The 20,321-nt window shown below is 38.9% G+C and overlaps 2 protein-coding genes and 2 non-coding genes across 4 annotated transcripts in view; 2 read left to right on the top strand and 2 right to left on the bottom strand.

Annotated features, from left to right (window-relative positions):
- The window catches only part of cldn12 (claudin 12), a 120,772-nt gene that overhangs the window by 30,284 nt on the left and 70,167 nt on the right, over positions 1 to 20,321 (top strand). The window lies entirely within an intron of this gene.
- Positions 551 to 20,158, bottom strand: rorc (RAR-related orphan receptor C). Its single transcript, XM_058084120.1, has 13 exons — positions 19,650 to 20,158; positions 19,486 to 19,555; positions 15,855 to 15,884; positions 7,680 to 7,765; positions 6,180 to 6,321; positions 5,767 to 6,117; positions 5,590 to 5,682; positions 5,399 to 5,520; positions 3,363 to 3,495; positions 3,173 to 3,280; positions 2,993 to 3,103; positions 1,735 to 1,844; positions 551 to 1,665 (listed from the first exon to the last, which is right to left on the bottom strand). Exons 1-13 carry the CDS (start codon positions 19,680 to 19,682, stop codon positions 1,495 to 1,497), a joined length of 1,560 nt encoding a protein of 519 aa, XP_057940103.1. The 5' UTR covers positions 19,683 to 20,158; the 3' UTR covers positions 551 to 1,494.
- On the top strand, positions 16,771 to 16,852 carry trnas-uga (transfer RNA serine (anticodon UGA)). The gene has a single exon. It is a non-coding gene; the product is annotated as a tRNA-Ser (tRNA).
- trnas-uga (transfer RNA serine (anticodon UGA)) lies at positions 17,297 to 17,378 on the bottom strand. Its single transcript has one exon. It is a non-coding gene; the product is annotated as a tRNA-Ser (tRNA).

The following is a 20,321-nucleotide window of genomic DNA, read 5'->3' as shown; positions in this document are numbered from 1 at the left end:
TTTAATATTAAAAAAATATATATTTTAATAAATATATATATATTTTTTAATTTTTAATATTAAAAAAATATAGTTTTAAAATTATTTTTAATAATCTTATTTTTTTAAATATCGATTTCCTTGCTTTCAATTTACATTTTGCGGTGACACTATGTTTATTTTTTCAGGGTCTTTGTCATTTTAATATTAATAATATATATATTTTAATAAATATATATATTTTTTTCAATTTTTAATATTAAAAAAATATAGTTTTTAAATTCTTTTTAATAATCTTATTTTTTTAATATCGATTTCCTTGTTTTCAATTTCAACATATGTTTTATTTTTGTGCTTCTGACTTAATGGCAGTGTTTTGGCGTCTATAGTGACAGACAGCACAGGCCTCCACTCAGGCTCCATTCTTAAAGTCATTCTAGCCCCGCCCCCCTCATTTGTTGATTGTATTACAGTACACGGGAACCTTGGTGAGTGCCATTCAAATGGACAATCAATTTTTCCCTTAAGAAATATTAATTAATCCAATTCATCTTTTCCAAAAAGCCTAAAATGGTGACACAAAATGCATTTTTATGGTTTTAGAAGTATACATTAATATGCAGAAAACAACTGGAAATGCATATAAATACAGATTGTGTCAAAATTGTGTGTTTTCAACGAGCGGACGCTAACCGAGGCTCCACCAGTCAAACCTTTTTCAGCATTGTTTTTTCACGTGCATCAAAACCAGCTTATAACTGGACACACTCACGTCATAGTGCAAGCTATCTTATACTTATAGAAATATTTACACGTAGCATTAACAACAAGAAGAAGAAAAAAATAGGCTTGTCTGGAATATTTCAAAATAGCATCAAGATATGAAAATAATACTGAATTATCGGAATGATATATTCTTACAAGCTCAGACCACGTCACCGATGGCTACTCTCCAAATTACAAAAATAGATCATGTATTATGTATGTATTACTGTATTTTCCGGACTATAAAAACAAATCACGAATAAAAAAAATAAATACATATAAGTCCCATTTTGGGAGGGAAATTGACTTTCAAGTTAACGGAGAACAACAAGCTAAATACGTAACGTGAATATGCGGTATGCTAACATATGCTAACAGTTATTCGTACTAACAAACATTACCCTAAAGAACACAGCATAACTACCCTTGCTTACAGATTGTAATCCATCTTTTTCAGTCGATGTTTACTTTGTAAATATTCGGTGGTACGGGCGTGATGGGAGTAGCAGATACTGGCACCGCAAGGCTAGAGCGCCCTCTTGTGGCTGTGAGTGTGTAGAATAAAAACATACATAGTAATTCGCCCAGAGTATAAGTGGCAGGACCAGTCAAACCGTGGGGAAAAAAAAGTGCGAATGAATATTCTGGAAAATACGGTATGCATGTACAGTTTACCGTGATGTTACTATTGATGATTGGCGTTGACGTCATCGGTTGTCGGTGTGTGTGTGTGTGTGTGTGTGTGTTTGATCAGTGTGTGGCCTCGGGCAGAAGCAGCAGCTCCGCCTCAGAAGCAAACAGCTCCTTGTAGAGAGGAGGGAAGAGAGTGTGAGCGGTAAGCGGGTAGCGGCGACTGAACCAGCGCAACTTCTCCATGTGCAGACTGCACAGTGAACGCAACACGGACATCCTCTGGTACAGCTGCACAAAAAGATACAATGATGTACTACAGAAGTGCGGTGCAGCCTGGAGTGCGTTGTTTTGATGTACCTTATGCATCAGGCTGTCCCGGTTGTCTCTGCGTAGAACGTGTGTCAGACCCAATTCCACGCTTCTTTGCACTCGCTGCACCCTGACTCTGTCCTCCAGACACGGGCGATCTGCAGAGAGACATAACTCACGTCACTTGGTGATGCAGAACCGCAATCAACCCATCTTGCAATGACTACCGACGACCACTAGAGGGCAACCCAAGACAACAATGAACCTGGGATCCAGCCGGTGTGAAAAATAACACAAGATAAAAGAATACATATATTAAAAATAATAACTTAAATAAGGAATTAATCATGAATAAGAATTATTACTGTGCAGCTTCAACTTATTACTGGATATTATATATGTTTTATAGTTGGATATTATATATCCAAACAGTGCATTCATTTATAACTGTGACAAAAATGAACCTGATATTAAAATAGGTAATAATAATAATAATGATGATGATAATAATAATATTGAATAATTATTATAATATAATTATTGAATATATAATTATATAATAATAATTATATATAGAATTATATATTATTATAATATAATAATAATTATATCTTTATTTATTTATTTATTTATTTATTTATTTATAAATGTATTATTTATAATTATATTATATAATAATTAATTGTAAAAAATGCAGTTATCAATGAAATAATGATAATAAAAAAAAGTCAGGCTGTTATTGTAACTCTACAGTTTCTTATAACTGGACTATAATTCCATTAAAAAAATAATTTTGTAATCTACAAAAATAGATAATACATGAAATAATACATTTGTACCAAACAAAAATGCCGAGTGGTTAGCATGGTGGCCACACAGTCAATCGAACTGGGTTCGATTCTGCGCTTGGGCATCTCCACATGGAGTCATAATTAGGTACAAATATGGCAAAATACAATCTAAAAACTATTATAAAAATATTTTATCATTGTTTTTAGAATGACTTCCAACTATTGAAAAAAAAAGGTTCCAAAGTGGTTTGAAATGTCCCCAGTATTATGGATGGCTTGTTTTATGATACTGTTACATATTTAACAATTTCAATATGTCTAAATGGGTGCTGTAATCCCGACCTCGCTGCGGAACGGGATTAACTGTTCGTACCTGATTTAGCGATGTAGGTGTGATGCTTAGCGAGGCCACAGTAATAAACATATTGCTAAATCCCAACCAGGCGTTATTTTTTTTACGTTTTCTTTATGGTGTTTCATTCCATGGTTCGGGTGTGCCTAATAAAGTGTCCTACCTGCATTGATCAAGACCAGAGCGCTGAAGAGCGCCACCTGCTGCTCGGTGAGCTTCAAAGCGCACAGGCTGTGCGCAAAGTCGAACACGGCCGCGATCAAATCGGTGCACGCTGCAAGAGAAGACGTGTCGAGAAGAAGGACTTCCGAGAGAACGTTCCCAGTAGTAGAAGCGTCCTCACCCAAAGACTTGAAGACTTCACTTCCGGCGAATTTGCCGTCGAAGAAGACGGTGTTGTTGTCGGTGTTGAAGGAGCGACTCATCCTCACCAGAACCACCTCCATGGAACCTGAGACCCGGCGGATCCGGCGGATGGAATGCGAGTCATCAGTTGAACGGCGAGGGAGTGAGTCCGCGGAAGGTGACCTCACCTGTCTTGAGGAGGGCGATCTGGTCGTTCTGGCTGAGCAGACGGAACCCGGGGATGTGTTTTGCAAACTCCACCACGTACTGCACCGCATCGGTCAGACGAACCGCGCAGTGCTGCCACATCTCATCCACTGACTGGGGGAAGGAGAACGGGTTACCGCCATTACGTCTTCGAATCTACGCATTTGAAGTAGAAGTTAGGTAGCCACACGCTAAAGGTTCTCCTGAAGATCAGTTAAGAACTGTAAGAACTGACATATGGCACTGTTGGAGCTTAAGGAGGCCATTCTTGCTAACTGGTTAAGTGGTTAGCTGGTTAGCTTGTTTCCAGGAGGCGAGTGGGAATGTTGCTCCAGGTAACGGAGCAACATTCACGGAGGGCACCGCCGTCTGGACCCTTGCCAACCATCCCCAAATGTTCTCCATTGGACATACGGTAGATCAGGGGTCGGAAACACTGACGTTAGTCGTCCTTTGTCAGGCACACCTTGTCATTACCACACGGATGAAAAAGTACTGTAGACGCTAGTTGTGAAAAAGTTACCATTTAGCTAGAATTTAGGTACGTCCGTCATAGAGGTTGGCGGTAGAGGTGCCCTAGTTAGGTTGGTAGGTAGAATTTAGTTCAATATTATGGTGCAAGACCTTTGTCAGGCACACATTGTCATTACCACACATATGAAAAAGTACTGTAGATGTTTGCTAGTTGTGAAAAAGTTACCATTTAGCTAGAATTTAGGTACGTACGTCATAGAGGTTGGCGGTAGAGGTGCCCTAGTTAGGTTGGTAGGTAGAATTTAGTTCAATATTATGGTGCAAGACCTTTGTCAGGCACACATTGTCATTACCACATGGGTGAAAAAGTACTGTAGATGTTTGCTAGTTGTGAAAAAGTTACCATTTAGCTAGAATTTAGGTACGTCCGTCATAGAGGTGCCCTAGTTTGGTTGGTAGGTAGAATTTGGTTCAATATTATGGTGCAAGACCTTTGTCAGGCACACATTGTCATTACCACACGGGTGAAAAAGTACTGTAGATGTTTGCTAGTTGTGAAAAAGTTACCATGTAGCTAGAATTTAGGTACGTACGTCATAGAGATGCCCTAGTTTGGTTGGTAGGTAGAATTTAGTTCAATATTATGGTGCAAGACCTTTGTCAGGCACACATTGTCATTACCACACGGATGAAAAAGTACTGTAGATGTTTGCTAGTTGTAAAAAAGTTACCATTTAGCTAGAATTTAGGTACGTCCGTCATAGAGGTGCCCTAGTTAGGTTGGTAGGTAAAATTTGGTTCAATATTATGGTGCAAGACCTTTGTCAGGCACACATTGTCATTACCACACGGATGAAAAAGTACTGTAGATGTTTGCTAGTTGTGAAAAAGTTACCATGTAGCTAGAATTTAGGTACGTCCGTCATAGAGGTTGGCGGTAGAGTTGTCCTAGTTGGGTTAAAGTTAGGTTGGTAGGTAGAATTTAGTTACTAGTTTAGTTAGATACTGATGTTGAATATTGATACCGATATTAGCCGGGTAGCTAGTTCCATGATGGATTAATCTTGCATGTATTACGGAGTCACGCTAGCCCTTATGTGCTAGTCAGTTAGGATGGTAGGTGAAAAGTAGTTAGTGAAGGACGTGATGAAGGTCAGCTAATTATGTAGGTACAGTAGTTGGTAGTACAGGTTTATGTTTTTCATTGCGTTATGTATGTTCGCCCTTTTAGCTAGGACAGTAAAAACTAGGCGAGTTAGCTGTTTATGTTGCAAGGTAAGGTAAGGAAGCTGAAATTTGAACTTGAATGTAGGCCTCGTCGAAGGTCTGAACTTCCCTTCATGCCACTCTGGTTTTAAGCCACTGCAAGAGGCAGAAGAAGAGTGGAAAATTCTGAAAAGTATCTTTTTGCAGTTTCCTGTTAGCTTCCTCAAAGAGAACAGTAGCCGCAGCCTGAACCCCCCCCCCCAAAAAAAAGGCCGCATGTTGGTTTTAGAGAGCCCCTAACGAGGTCACAGAAACCCGAGACAAAAACGTTAGTTACTTTGTTCTGGTAGGCTTGGACCTCCTCCCTGCTGAACACCTTCCACTTGAGCGCGTGCAGCTCCTCCGCTCGGAACTGGGAGGTGTCCTTGTTGGAGCGGACGATGCTGGCGCACAGCTCATCTGGGCCAATAGGAAGGCAGTCAGAAATACGACACGTTATGACTTTGTCTGGCTGTGCCTTTACTTCACCTATATTACGCGAGTAGGGGCCGCGAGGGTCCTCGGTCTGGTTGTAGGGATGAATCGCCATCAGGTCATGTGACGATGATCTCGAGTCCAATCCTGATGTGAAGATGAGAGAACGGGATGATGGAAACAATAAGAAAGACTTTCTATAAAGTGTAAAAAGAGTAACGAGAGCATCACCTCTTATGTCAGCGTGTCCACTGGCGTCCAACCTCATGAGAGTTCTGGAAGATGGCGAGATAGCGGAGCTCCTGTAGATGATATCAGACACTTGCGGCTGGTTGGGGGAGCACAGAAGGTAGGGGTGGACATCAGCGGTGAAGGACAGAAGTTCAGACTCCGCGCTGTAGGAGTAGGCTGAAGCCACGGGCTGAAGCAGCTGTGAGGAGCAGTCTTGGCGCTCCTTGGTGGTGTAGGACGAGCCTGACTGGGCGTCCATTTGTAGCTGCTGCTGCTGCTGCTGTCGGTGCCGCTCCACTTCAGCGATGAGGGAGTCGCGCTGGCGCTTGGACATGCGTCCAAACTTCACGGCTGAAGGGGACAAGGTGTTAAAAACTCAGGTAAACCACAAGAAGGGTGCAAGGGCGCCTCACCGTCTTTGCTCATGCCTTGGGCCAAGCACTTCTGCAAGCGGCAGTGCTGGCATCGGTTGCGGCTGGACCGGTCGATGGTGCAGTTACTCTGTCTGGAGCAGGAGTAGGACACCGTGGGCAGCTGGCTACGACGGAAAAATCCCTGAGTTGAGAGCGGAGTGAGATTTTAATGATAAAAACAAAACGGATTTATGTTGCCAAGACGTCTGTTCTGCCATTCATATTAAGCCAGACAATAAAATGGAACGTGTGCACCACAGCTCGTTTCCCTAGGGACACAATAACCTGTGACGCAGCCGTGCCAAAGTCTTAGGAGGGTCGTGGGGGGTGCTGGAGCCTATCCCAGCTGTCTTCGAGCGAGAGGCGGGGTACACCCTGGACTGGTGGCCAGCCAATCACAGGGCACATATAGACAAACAACCATTCACACTCACATTCATACCTATGGACAATTTGGAGCCGCTAATTAACCTAGCATGTTTTTGGAATGTGGGAGGAAACCGGAGTACCCGGAGAAAACCCACGCATGCACGGGGAGAACATGCAAACTCCACACATAGATGACCGAAGGTGGGGAAAGACAAAATAAGAAGCCAAAAAGTTACCACTTCCACACAACATAGGAGGAAAACTCATTCATTCATTCATTTGGAGTCGCCAATTAACCTAGCATGTTTTTGGAATGTGGGAGGAAACCGGAGTACCCGGAGAAAACCCACGCATGCACGGGGAGAACATGCTAACTCTACACAGAGGTGGCCGATAGTGGAATTGAACCCGGGTTTCCTAGCTGTGAGGTCTACTACGCGCTAACCACTCAACCGCCACTTTAAATCTCATCTGCCAATCACGCGCATGGAAAATGTAATGATTGCGTCATTGCTGGCCTTTGTCTGCAAATTAGCATCATAACTCCTCCCCTGTTGTTTGCTAACTTTCTTACAACCTCTCAGAGACTATTTCAAGGTCATTGGGGTGTGTGAGTGACATGAAGAAAAGCTCTGATTCGCCACTTTGGGGAGAAGTCGCTGGCTGTTTTGCATGTTTCGATTATCTCCTTGGGTGTCTTTTGAATTTGAACAATTCCGGTTCCGATTCCGGTTCCGATTCCGGTTCCGATTCCGGTTCCGATTCCGGTTCCGATTCCGGTTCCGATTCCGGTTCCGATTCCAGTTCCTAACGATTCTCAATCCGATGCTTTTAAGAAGCAGGAAAATAAAAGTCTGCATAGTTTTTTAATTAAATTTTATCTGTGAATTATTGAACTTTTAGCTAATGTCATGCAGTATATAAATATCAAATCTTGAATAAACATTTTTTATGAAGCTTCCTTTTACATCATATACTATCAAAAAAGATGTTTATTTGTCAAAGTAGTATACTTTGTTTGAAGCCTTGGCTGAATTTTATGACACCCTTATTTTGTTAACACAGGTTACCAGGATATATCCGAGGGTCTATCCCCTAATCTGCTTCAATGCTGCATTAATTGTGTCTCACCTTGCAGCCCTCGCATGTGATGACTCCATAATGCACTCCAGAGGACTTATCACCGCAGATCTTGCACGGGATAACTTCAATCTGGGCTGAACAAACACATACGCAAAATGCTAACTGTGAGAAGGAAACATTCAACAACAATTTCAGGCAAAAACAACAGGAATAAGAGAGGCGCGCTTAAGTAGAAATGTTGTATTTTACTGTAAACATGCAATTTTTTTAGGTTACATAGTGTAGGACTAAGTACCGTTACTTATATATTAAATTTCCCAATATTCAAACATTATGGGAGTGTTCAATTGTGAAGAAGAGGACGACTTTAGTAGTGTTAGTTCCCAGGAGGAGGATGAGGATGGCAATAAATCAATAAATGACGTTTTTGTTCGGCCACTGTTTAACTAGCCATGTTACACTCATTGTTTGGGAAAAAAAAGCATTTAGAAAAAAATCTTTGTGTTCTAAACATCCCATGTTACAACATGGATACCTCCAGCTTATAGACAGGTACGTCCTGTAAGTACAAATCTATTTTTCTCTGTTAATTTAGTTTTTTTTATATTTGTGTATAAAAAAATTAAACTAAATAAATAAATATATATATATATATATATATATATATATATATATATATATATATATATATATATATATATATATATATATATATATATATATATATATATATATATACTCACACACACACATATATATATACACACATTAGCATAAATTTAATTAATTTTAAATTAATTCTAAATTATTTTTTTTATATTTGTGTATAAAAAAAAATTAAACTTAATTAATTAATTAAACTAATCACTTTCTCACAGTGGGAATAGCTGCAGCACTTTTCCACTGTGGAACAAATACATCTGCTTATTTAGAATTTATTTTCCATTTTTCTCTGTAAATTTAGTTAAATTTTTTAGTTTTTTTTTTTAGTTTAATCTGTGTATATAAATTTATTAAAATGTATAAAAATGTATTTTTTATACACAGATATAAAAAGATTATATATTATATAAATGTATATACATTTATAAAAATGTATAAAAATATATTTTTATACACAGATATGAAAAAAAAATTAACTAAATAAAATTAAAATTCTGAATAATGAGATGTATTTGTTCCACAGTGGAAAAGTGCTGCAGCTGTTCCCACTGGAAGAAAGTGCACTACAATGTACTTCCCCTTGAAGATCAATCAACTGATGTGAAAAAGGGGAAGGTATTTCCCGCCAATCATGATCAAAAATGAGCAAAATAACATCAAATACAACGAGAGTGTCTTGTGAGGACATGGAATATGAGCAAGCGGAGAGAGGTGGCGAGCGTGAAGGTGTGAAACCTCAAAACCCTTTCAAGTGGTCGACTGGCTTTTCTTCTCGCTCTGAGTGTCCTGCTTTCAAGTCGTGTCTTTCTCAGCGAATCCTTCCCTGTCTCGCTCATCAAGGACACGACTGCCGGTAATACTCTCGTGTTCCATCATTGCCAGTAATACCCGTCCCCCCCCTTTTACCGAGCCTACCATCCCCCCAAGTGAAGCTGATACGTACTACAACTTTTGCTTTGGGGTCGTTTTGGTTTGGTCGTTTCTATGGTGACGTATTGGATACACAAATATGCCGTGCGTGGATTTGTATGTTTGGGCTGTGTGGAACTGTGTCAGGGGATCTGTGTGTTAGTGTGTCAGTGTGTGCCCTTCTTTCCTGGTGCCACACATCACCCAATGTGGGACCGCCACTGATTTATTTTCTGATACAAACAAAACGTAAAGTACAAGATTTTGCCATCAGCGTGCAGAACATTTGTTAGGAATCTCATTTTATATTGGCCAACTTATTACTTAATTCTCATTTTATTTGTATTATTATTGATTTAAACCGATCAACTTTAACTGTTTTTGGACATACTTTTTATGTTTTTCGTTTTTTAAGTAACATTTCGGGCACCGTTTAACCATTTCGAACCTACCGATTTAGCACCGGTATCAGACAATATTGAAACGATAGCCAACCCTTCAGCTGACTTGCATTAAAACACAGTAGATGCCGCCCAGAAAACATTATCAATGTTTATTTTAATCACCTGTGTGCGTTATATGTCACACAGACGCATACGTACATCGTTTTTTAAAAGCTTTACTGAGTTTACCTGAGTTTAGCTTTTCTCTATTAAAGAAGAAAATCCCATCGTTGCGTGTGGACAAGAGATATGTGTAAATAATATTTGTTTTATAACTATACAGTAATCTCTCGTTTATCGCGGTCAAATGACCGTGATAAGTGAATTTCTACAAAGTAGGATTCCTGATTTATAAATGAAACATTTTCGTTATGGCATAGAAACATGGTTCTTAACATTATTAGAGCCCTCTAGACATCAGATAACATCCCTATAGTCACTTTTACACACCTGATACCCAATATAGTAAATATAATGAGAAACAATAAGGCATTCAAGACAGGGGAGCAGAATGGGTGGCGGACAGTAAAGTGAAGTGAGTAAAAGTATTAGTGTAAAAATATGAAAACGTGTTCTGCATTGGAACGGATTAATTGGACTTTATTTGAAAAGATTAATTCGCTGTGAGGCAAACAAGGATACGACAAAAAATACAACAGCTGAAAGACCGAAGGATAAGTACTTGGAAACAAGCGAGTAACAGTACGCCATGTACGCTTGGTCATCTGTGATAGCTTAGCATATGTCCACCTACATTGGATTAGCTTAGAGTAGATTAGCTTCTCAGTTTTAGCATCTTTCATGTACAAAATGTATCTGAATATGTTGATAAATAAAATGTGGCCCTGTGTACTTTGATAAAGTGGCTTGGTATTTTGGTATATTGGTGTACAAGCCACGGCACCTGTGGTGTAGCGTTTACATCTGCATCAGGTGCTAACTGTACAGTGCAGCTTGACGCTTTCTGGTCTAATACAGCGGCTTAAAAAAAAAAAGAAAAAAAAAAGCTGATGCCTCGCAAAATTCCATTAGCGGTGGGGTTTTTATGAGAGTGTAAACACAAAAAGGAAATGAAATCGCACAACTTTTTGGCAAAGGTGCGTGTCTGTGTGTGTCTGTGTGGGTGGGTGGGTATGCGTGTCTACATGTATGGGGGCATCGGATGGGGTGGGCCACTTTCATCGAATTGAGAAAAAAGTCACTCTGTCAGCGGTCTGCTCCCTGCACTGTAAAATGGACAACAAAAAACCTCAACTTTCCTGTGACGCAAGTTTAAGTCCCTGGTAAGAGTGTACAAAAAAATAAAAATAAAAATAAAAATAAAAATAAAAATAAAAATAAAAATAAAAATAAAAATAAAAATAAAAATAAAAATAAAAATAAAAATAAAAATAAAAATAAAAATAAAAATAAAAATAAAAATAAAAATAAAAATAAAAATAAAAAAAAAAATAAAAAATAAAAAATAAAAAATAAAAAATAAAAAATAAAAATAAAAATAAAAATAAAAATAAAAATAAAAATAAAAATAAAAATAAAAATAAAAATAAAAATAAAAATAAAAATAAAAATAAAAATAAAAATAAAAATAAAAATAAAAATAAAAATAAAAATAAAAATAAAAATAAAAATAAAAATAAAAATAAAAATAAAAATAAAAATAAAAATAAAAATAAAAATAAAAATAAAAATAAAAATAAAAATAAAAATAAAAATAAAAATAAAAATAAAAATAAAAATAAACACACATCATTCCAAAATTCAAAACATAGCTAGTATACAAAAATATTACGTTTATATTGGTTAGTGTTTGGATGTAGTTTGGATGTTGTTATTCCACCTCATATGTTAAATGTGTATTTTATAGACACAAAGTGCTGAAAAAAACAATGAAATGACAAAAACAACACTTTGTAATAATTGTAATATATTACGCCATGGATGCACGGCGGCCTCACAGCTAGGAGACCCGCGTTCGATTCTACCCTCGGCCATCTCTGTGTGCCGTTTGCATGTTCTCACAAGTCAGTTAAATGGAACACTTGCTGCTTTTTTCAGTTTTTTTGTGAGGGCTTTTGTGTCAAAATAGGTATTTCCCATGACGCCCGTTGCTAGCTAGCTCGTGCTAGAATGCACAGAAAAGGGAAAGAAATATGTGTCCATGTTTCACATAAGGATTTTGAATGATGGGCAAAATTTAAAAAAAAAAGTGCAGTTCCCCTTTAATTACTTTTTTTAAACTAGAAAAATGCAGCATTAGCCGCAATGTCGTTATTATTAATTTTGACAAAATTCAGTTATTTTTCTTTTGTCTTGGCTTGTTTTTCTCTTCTTTTCAATCTGTATTTTTCTGAATAACACATCTTATAGCTGTAATTATAATAACACAGTGAAACTTTGGTATTTTTGCCCAAGGTTATCAATCATACCGGCCTAAAGAATTTAAAAACTCACAAAAAATGTGCAAATGTGTCGGGCCGTGATTGCTGATTTACGAATCTGCGAGGATCCTCTGTACACTCATTTGTTTGATCACCTTCGTCCAAGCTAAGATGCCGCCATCTTATCATATTCGCCCCTGCACGGGATGAGAAACGTTCAAACAGTCTTGGACTCCATTTGCCATATTTCAGACAGGAAACGTGTCACCTGCCAGATTGGGCGCTTTGATGTGAAGCACTTTGCTTAAGACGCTGCGTCGCAACAAAGGAAATCCTCTCAGATAAAGATAACGCATGTACAGATCCACTCCGGAATCCCCCCCCACACCCACCCAAAAGTCTTAACAATGATCGCCTCTGCCCTGTGTGGTGCACGCGTGCGGTGTTTTATTCCATCACTACTACATGATTGTTGCACGATAGGAATATTAGCACCACTTCCTGTGCATATTGTTAACTGCGCGCTTGCGGGCCGCAACATCAGGTGCGCCGGCCCAATGTCAGCCTTAACGAAGATAAGAAAGTTTTGGACTGACATTGTCAAAGCAGCAGCTTTATCATGGTGGTTGCAGTTAGTGACTTTAATGCATCATATTGAGAGTTTCTAACGTTCTGGTTGCCTCATTTGGCAAAGACGAGAGTCCGTATGTTGCGAATACCTCTCAGTATGATGAAGTGCAACACTGCGACATCAGTAATTAAAAAAAAAAAACATTGATTTTTTTTTGCAAACATACACACTATTCTTGTATTTACTAACAACTGATTAAGAGGGAATACACTGATTATGATTCATAATAATTTATCGTTCTTCATCTATTCTTTTAGCGCGTATGGCTGAGTTGGAGCCGACCCCAGTTGACTTAAGACAAGTACATTCGAGACTGGTCGTCTGTCAATCACAGAGTATTCAAAATACAAATTTTAAGTTACATAAAATAATAATAATAAGTGTCATTTTGTGATTAGCATTTATTTCATATTTTTCTAGACTTGAATATTTGCAAAGCATGGCGCTTGATCAAACCTTAAAGCAGACAAAATTCTGATTGACTTGCGGGAATATTTAAATTGTGTGGCTAACACTTGATATGCGCTACTTCCTGTGTGGCACATTAAATTGACTCATTTCACTGGGGAAAATGGAAAAAAAAAAGTTTATCCCGCACGACTATATTTTGCTATGGGGTGGCTATGGCCACCCCTGGTTGCTCTACGGCCACAATATTGGCCATTTTTTGATAATTATACTATATACTATACTATACTTTGCATATATATATATATATATAACTATTTTTTTTATAACTATACAGTAATCTCTCGTTTATCACGGTCAACTGACCGTGATAAGTGAATTTCCACAAAGTAGGATTCCTGATTTATAAATGAAACATTTTTGTTATGGCATACAAACATGGTTCTTAACATTATTAGAGCCCTCTAGACATCAGATAACATCCCTATAGTCACTTTTACACACCTGCTACCCAATATAGTAAATATAATGAGAGACAATAAGGCATTCAAGATATGGGAGCAGAACGGGTGGCGGACAGGAAGTGAGTAAAAGTATTAGTGTAAAAATATGAAAACGTTAATTTGACGTTATTTGAAAAAATTCGGTTAGCATCCATTTCGGTTCCTCTGTACGTGGTAGATGAAGTATCTGTATGCCATGCCTTATATTCCCCATACTGTTATAAGCGACCATTATAATTTATACATCACTTATAATTGACACATCATTTGGACATTTCAAGCATCCACTTATTGCCACCCCGATGTGAGTAATGGTCTCACCTTGGCCACCCCGATGAAAAAAGTCTGTCTGACTACACAAACACACACACACACACACACACACACATTGGAAATAACTCTAGTCTCAATTGTGTAACGTAAATCAGTCTATATAAAGACACAATATTTTATCACTCACTACATACGTGGAAATTCGAGAAAAGATTCAAACGGTCTCGTAGTCAGTGACCGCAACAGTCGGCGTTCTTGATTTCAACAAGATTAGAGACTGTACATTTCATTCCAATCATCAAAGATCTCACCGTGCACGCACGCACACACACACACACACACACACACTACAAAAAAATGCCTACCTCGCATCATCTTGACTCGTCCACTTGTCTCAGACGTTTGTCCCACTTTTCCTCTCACTTTGTCTTTCTTCTGCCACGCACCTCCTCTTCCTACCATTATTAGAGGTGGTGTACACCCCCCCCCCCCCAACCTCCAACCCCCCCCATCATCTATGTGGGCGTGCACGCGTGCGTGCATGCGTGTGCCATCTTCCTTGTGTCAGTGTGAGGGACACAAAAGCACAAAAAAACAACGGGACTGTCCCCCCCCAAATCTTTTGAAACAGGGACTTTTTCCCTCAAAGCTTTGTAGTCGTCGTTCACCCCACTCACGCTTACACGCACGCTGCACCGCATGTCACAAAACGACGTTTTACTGTGACTTTTCATTGATGTTTGTGGAAAAAACTCAGACTGAGGTGCAAAAAAAATATATCAGTGGAACAATACTTTTTTTTTGTCAAAAGTCATATCACTGAATTGAAAACATTATTAGTGTTTAAAAAATATTTAAAAAAACTTTAGAATGATGACCATTAAATAGTAATTGGTTGTAGATACTTTCCAAAACAAATCATTGAATTATTAACCCTGTTATTCCTTCATAATTATAAGAATTGAACCCCGGTTAGCATTGGTTTACGTCCAAAATGTATGCCCACATTTTGCCTTGGTTTGCGTACATTTTCCAGTTAGTGTACAAGAGGGGTGTCCAAACTTTTTCCACCAAGGGCCAAATACTGAAAATCAACAAATGCGGGGGTCCGCTTTAATATTAGTATGTATTTTTTTTTAGGTCCATATAGGTCAGAAAAGTAAAAAAAAAACATAATAGGTCCTATTAAAAAAAAAGAATACAATTTATATTATGGTATTTTTTTTAAAGGAGCACCAAATCTATCTGTGGCGGTCCAAATGCATTTATGGCAGGCCACCACTAAGAAATTAATGCATACTTTAAAAAAATGTCTGTATACGGCCCTAGATGGAAAGAAACAGGACACCTCTGACTTAGCAGGTTTGGTTTTCCTGACTTTTCTTAAGCTGCCACACCTCACACACAGATGGAACATCCCACGAGTTAAATTAAATTGTTTTAAGCGTTCTGTAGTGTAATTAGATCAGCAGTGAAGAATTGCTTCCTCTTCTACATTCGCTGGTGTTGTTAAGAAGAAGGACGAGTGAAAGCACAAAAGTTTAACATCATTCAATATGCAGCTGCACTGACGTTCTACGATATAAATACAACTTTTTATGTTACCATCGTACCACCTGACACAGTCAGTGTGGTGTTGGTTTGGGTATTTGGATGACACACCCAGGTGTGTTGTGGCAGAGCAAAAAAAATAGGAAAACGGAGATGCTATCGCTGTGTTGCGTAGTCAGATGTCACAAAGCGGCAAAGCTGCTGTTGAATACATGAGTAGGGTGCGCGATGGGGAGACGCATGGTTGAGGCGCAGGTGCGACGCCGCCTTGCCGTGTCCAATAGCTCAACTCCAACAACGCCACAGTGTGCGTGTGTGTCGTTATTTTCTGTCAATCTCTCAACAGGTGCCGTTGATAGCTTCCCTTCCTAAGACGTTAACCACATTGCATGCAAAAATATCTAGCACAAGCACAGGCAATGTCCTTACCACACACACACACACAGTTCAGTTGTACTTACTCAAATGAGTCTTCTTGGACACGTTTCCTCCTGAGGATAACACACACGTAGTTAAAAACTGAAGGTGTCCAACAGGTTGCTTAGTTACACACATACAATACAACATGAATGGACAGTATTCATATGTAAAACACCTACAGCTTACACTTACAACATACTGGACCCAAGCATTACTTTTTAACATGAGTTACTTTTTAAATTATTATTTGTTTAACATTAATTTACACGTGTTTTGTTAAGTTAGCACACATTTTTTGTGTTCATGGCAAGTGTTTGAGTTTAGCTAGCTAGCTAGCTAAATATTAGCTAGCTAGCTAGCTAAACTCAAACAACAAAGCAAATACAGGACTCGTATTTAGTAATGCGTGTCTCCAAATTTTTATGCTGTGATTTGAAATACTATTTTTTCAAATTTACCAGACAAAATAGGTTAATTTCAAAAGTACCAAGATCGGCTCGGTATCGCCATTACTAGCTTGGTATTATACATCACTACTGGTATTCCAAACAGGAAGTGATGTCACCACTCGTTTGTGTTTAAAGAACCATTTACGTCCTGTTTTATCAGCAAATTAGCGATATGTTTGTTACATATGTATTTAATTTAACTTGGTATTATGCCTTTACTTTTTTGTGAAATGAAAGCATGAAAGTGTTTCACCGTTTAGACGTGTTTTTCATTAATCATTTTTGCTGTATCTTATAACACATATTAAAAGGTCCAATTGTAGCGAAATGTTAATTTCAGTGAAACACACGCCACCTAACTATTAAGTCGCTCTCGATAGAATTCTGACGCGTCGCCACTTCCGCTGTAATTATAAAATAAATTGTCAACAATTACCTTAATCGGACACTTAAAGAAGAACATGAAGAACACTTAAAGCCTTAAAATATTCGCGGGTCAACGTGTCAAGCTGCGATGGCCGAGTGGTTAAGGCGTTGGACTTGAAATCCAATGGGATCTTCCCGCGCAGGTTCGAACCCTGCTCGCAGCGTTTTTGAGGAGAAGACGAATCACTTTGGATGTAAATGTGACACAAAGTAGTCCACTACCTCGCTGGTGTTTATCTTTCTCCACACAGAAGTGACTTGCTAGATAGTCATCTCTATTGGAATATCATGTTGCATAATGAAAACAACTGCATCACAGATTAGGCACCCTGGAACTCTTGTTTAGAATATTGATGTTGCTGTAAGTGGCTGCATGGTGGGTGCGCAGGCCTCACAGCGAGGAGCTTGCATGTTCTCCCCGTGAATTCCAAAAACATGCTAGGTTAATTGGCGACTCCAAATTGTCCATAGGTATGTATGTGAGTGTGAATGTTTGTTTGTTTATATGTGCCCTGTGATTGGCTGGCCACCAGTCCAGGGTGTACCCTGCCGAAGACAGCTGGGATAGGCTCCTTGACTGCAAAATGCACCGGAGGAAGTAGAAACAACGCTGCGAGCAGGGTTCGAACCTGCGCGGGAAGATCCCATTGGATTTCAAGTCCAACGCCTTAACCACTCGGCCATCACAGCTTCCCTCCATAGTCTCCACGTCGCATACTAGCTCTCCAAAGAGCCTGGATGCTACGCTAGACGTTCCAAAGGAGAGCACAAGCAAAGCCGGGTAGAACAAAAAGATGCAGACTCGAGACAAACGCAATAAAAAAAACACCCACAACCGCCACCAAAACCATGACAGTCATCACCTTAAAAAGACTTGACAAGATGACGAAATACTCAGAAACCACACTGCGACTGTACGTTAACCAGATTTAAATCAACACCACAGAACCTCCAGTATGATAATGTATTTAGTGTAAGTCAATATTATATTTTACATTATATTTTATATTAACAAACCTTGGACAAAACTAAAACTCAATCTTCAGATTGAGTAATTCAGTCAGCATTTTGCAAACCTCACATAAGTCATGAAAATATGCAAGTCAAGTCTTAAGTCATAGTTTTGAAATGTTTGAGTTCAAGTGTTTGATAATACTCTGAATGGGGGCACGTTTTAGTTAACTCACTGAAAAATTAAAATATTTTCAAGTCTTCAGAATAAAACCTGAGTCAAGTCTTCCGAGTCATTAATGTGAAAGTCCAGTCATTGTTGATGACGTTGTCGAGATGAGTTCAAAGTCATGAAAATTGTGACTCAGGTGCCCGCTTAAGTTAAAGTCGACACACATGACTGTTGACATAAAATGTGAGAGGGTCATGTCTATGAAAAATGATAATAACTTCATTATTACCGCTAATCATACTGAAACAACTACATCAACATAACTACTAGTAAAACATGCACAGTGACTTCCTGTTCAGTGCAAAGTAAATTACAATTAACTTAACAAAATGCACTCAAGATTTGCTTGTGTACGAAATTTTTATTGTTATTGAAATCAATACAGTGGAACCTTGGTTAGCGTCAATATTTTGTTTCCGAAGGTCTGACCAAATTAATTTTTTCCCATAAGAAACAATGCAAATCCAATGAATCCCTTCCAAAAAGCCCAAAATATTAACATAAAACAAGTTTTTATAGTTTTACACAATAACACGCGGAAAATAATTGTAAATGCATATAAATAAATATAAAATGAAAGGCGTAAATGAACATTTAAGGTTTTACCTTCATTGAAGACCATGTGGCAGCCAGATCAACCGCCACCTTCTTGTTTTGACATGAGTTGTTTCTTGAATTTGGTAATTTGGTAACCCAAAATAGAACCAAAGAAAGCTGCAAGTGGCAGCATTTTCATAAATAAGGTGAGAAAGACTATCGAATAAAAAAATAAAAATAAACAGGAAGATGGTGTCCGTGTGTTGTCTCGCTTCCACGTCGCGTCTTTGGCAACAGTAGTCGTCATTCATTCATTCATTTTCTACCGCTTTTCCTCACGAGGGTCGCGGGGGGTGCTGGAGCCTATCCCAGCTGTCTTCGGGCGTAAGGCGGGGTACACCCTGGACTGGTGGCCAGCCAATCACAGGGCACATATAGACAAACAACCATTCACACTCACATTCATACCTATGGACAATTTGGAGTCGCCAATTAACCTAGCATGTTTTTGGAATGTGGGAGGAAACCGGAGTACCCGGAGAAAACCCACGCATGCACGGGGAGAACATGCAAACTCCACACAGAGATGCCCGAGGGTGGGATTGAACCCTGGTCTCCTAGCTGTGAGGTCTAGTAGTCGTCAATGAAGGTAAAAGTAATCTTAAATGTTGACTGAGCCCTTTCATTCGCCGTTTACACTGTATGCATTTGCAATTGTTTTATGCATGTAAAACGTAAAATTAGAAAAAGAGTTAATATTTTTGAGTCGACTGCCGATGACATCATCGACAGGTGATGTAACTTTGGGTTTTCGTGAATGCACTTGGATTTACTTTAGCGGTGCTTTTAATAGAAAGGCGTCAAGCAAAAACAGAAGCCAAGTGCAGGCTAATCCCTGTGGATTACTCCAGATTACTGCCATTTTTAACCTCCTCACACCACACGCTGGGTAAAGAGTTATGACCGAGTGAGAGAGGATGCGGAGGCACAAAAAAAACATAAACATAAACATAAACAAAAACATAACACATAAAGTTGAAATGGATGTAAATGTAAATAAAAACAATGACTGTATACCTCTTTTGATGGAATTATCAGCAGGGGGCGCGTCAAATTGATCATAGTCCATCACTTTCACCACAAACACCTGGCATGGAATGCGCATGCGCAAACATAAACTCTTATTAGTTGTTTATATAGTACATTTTTTTTGTTATAGTAGCCGGAAGTAGTATCGGTACCTGTTGTTCTAGCGTCCAGGCCGACGCAGACATTTCAAAACATGCGCTGCCATCGGGACCACTTCCTGTCTTCACGAGAGTTCCCGGAAGACGGGCTTGGACCAGCCTCGCCGAGTTCGGAAGCAAGAACCGAATGAGCAGTGAGAGGACTCGGAGCGAGGTGCGGCAGTACCGGTGTCCCCTGGGCAAGTCCCCCGCCTCCTCCTTCGCCCTCCTCCGGGCTCCGGTGCCTCCGAGCGCGCTGGCCCCGAGTTACGTCACCGCCTCTTATGCAATGGCAGCGGTCTGCATTGGGCATTGGGCATCGGGCCAGTGAGGAAGTACCATACACGTACAATTAATCCATACTATGTTGGTACACAATAGTGGGGGTGGCGGATCGATACTCGTGTGATCAGATCGACTTTGTGCTTATTTGAACAAAAATCAATGTTTTTTGTTGCTAATGTGCTTGCATTGTTATATTAATATATTGTAATGGTAACGGTAATGGTTTTATTTCATTTGAACATGCATCACATTACAATTGAGTGCATCCCAATCAGTAACAGTTATATTTGTTCACTTCCTGCTTTCCTAATATAGTTTAAGTTTTAGAAAAAAAATTATTAATTTTTTTTATTTATAATTTTTGTCACGTACCAAAGTGGTAATGGTAATGGTTTTATTTAA

Source organism: Doryrhamphus excisus, chromosome 10, assembly GCF_030265055.1.
Source record: "Doryrhamphus excisus isolate RoL2022-K1 chromosome 10, RoL_Dexc_1.0, whole genome shotgun sequence".
In the NCBI taxonomy this organism is placed as follows: Eukaryota; Metazoa; Chordata; class Actinopteri; order Syngnathiformes; family Syngnathidae; genus Doryrhamphus; species Doryrhamphus excisus.
This window is presented reverse-complemented; position numbering and strand designations above follow the sequence as displayed.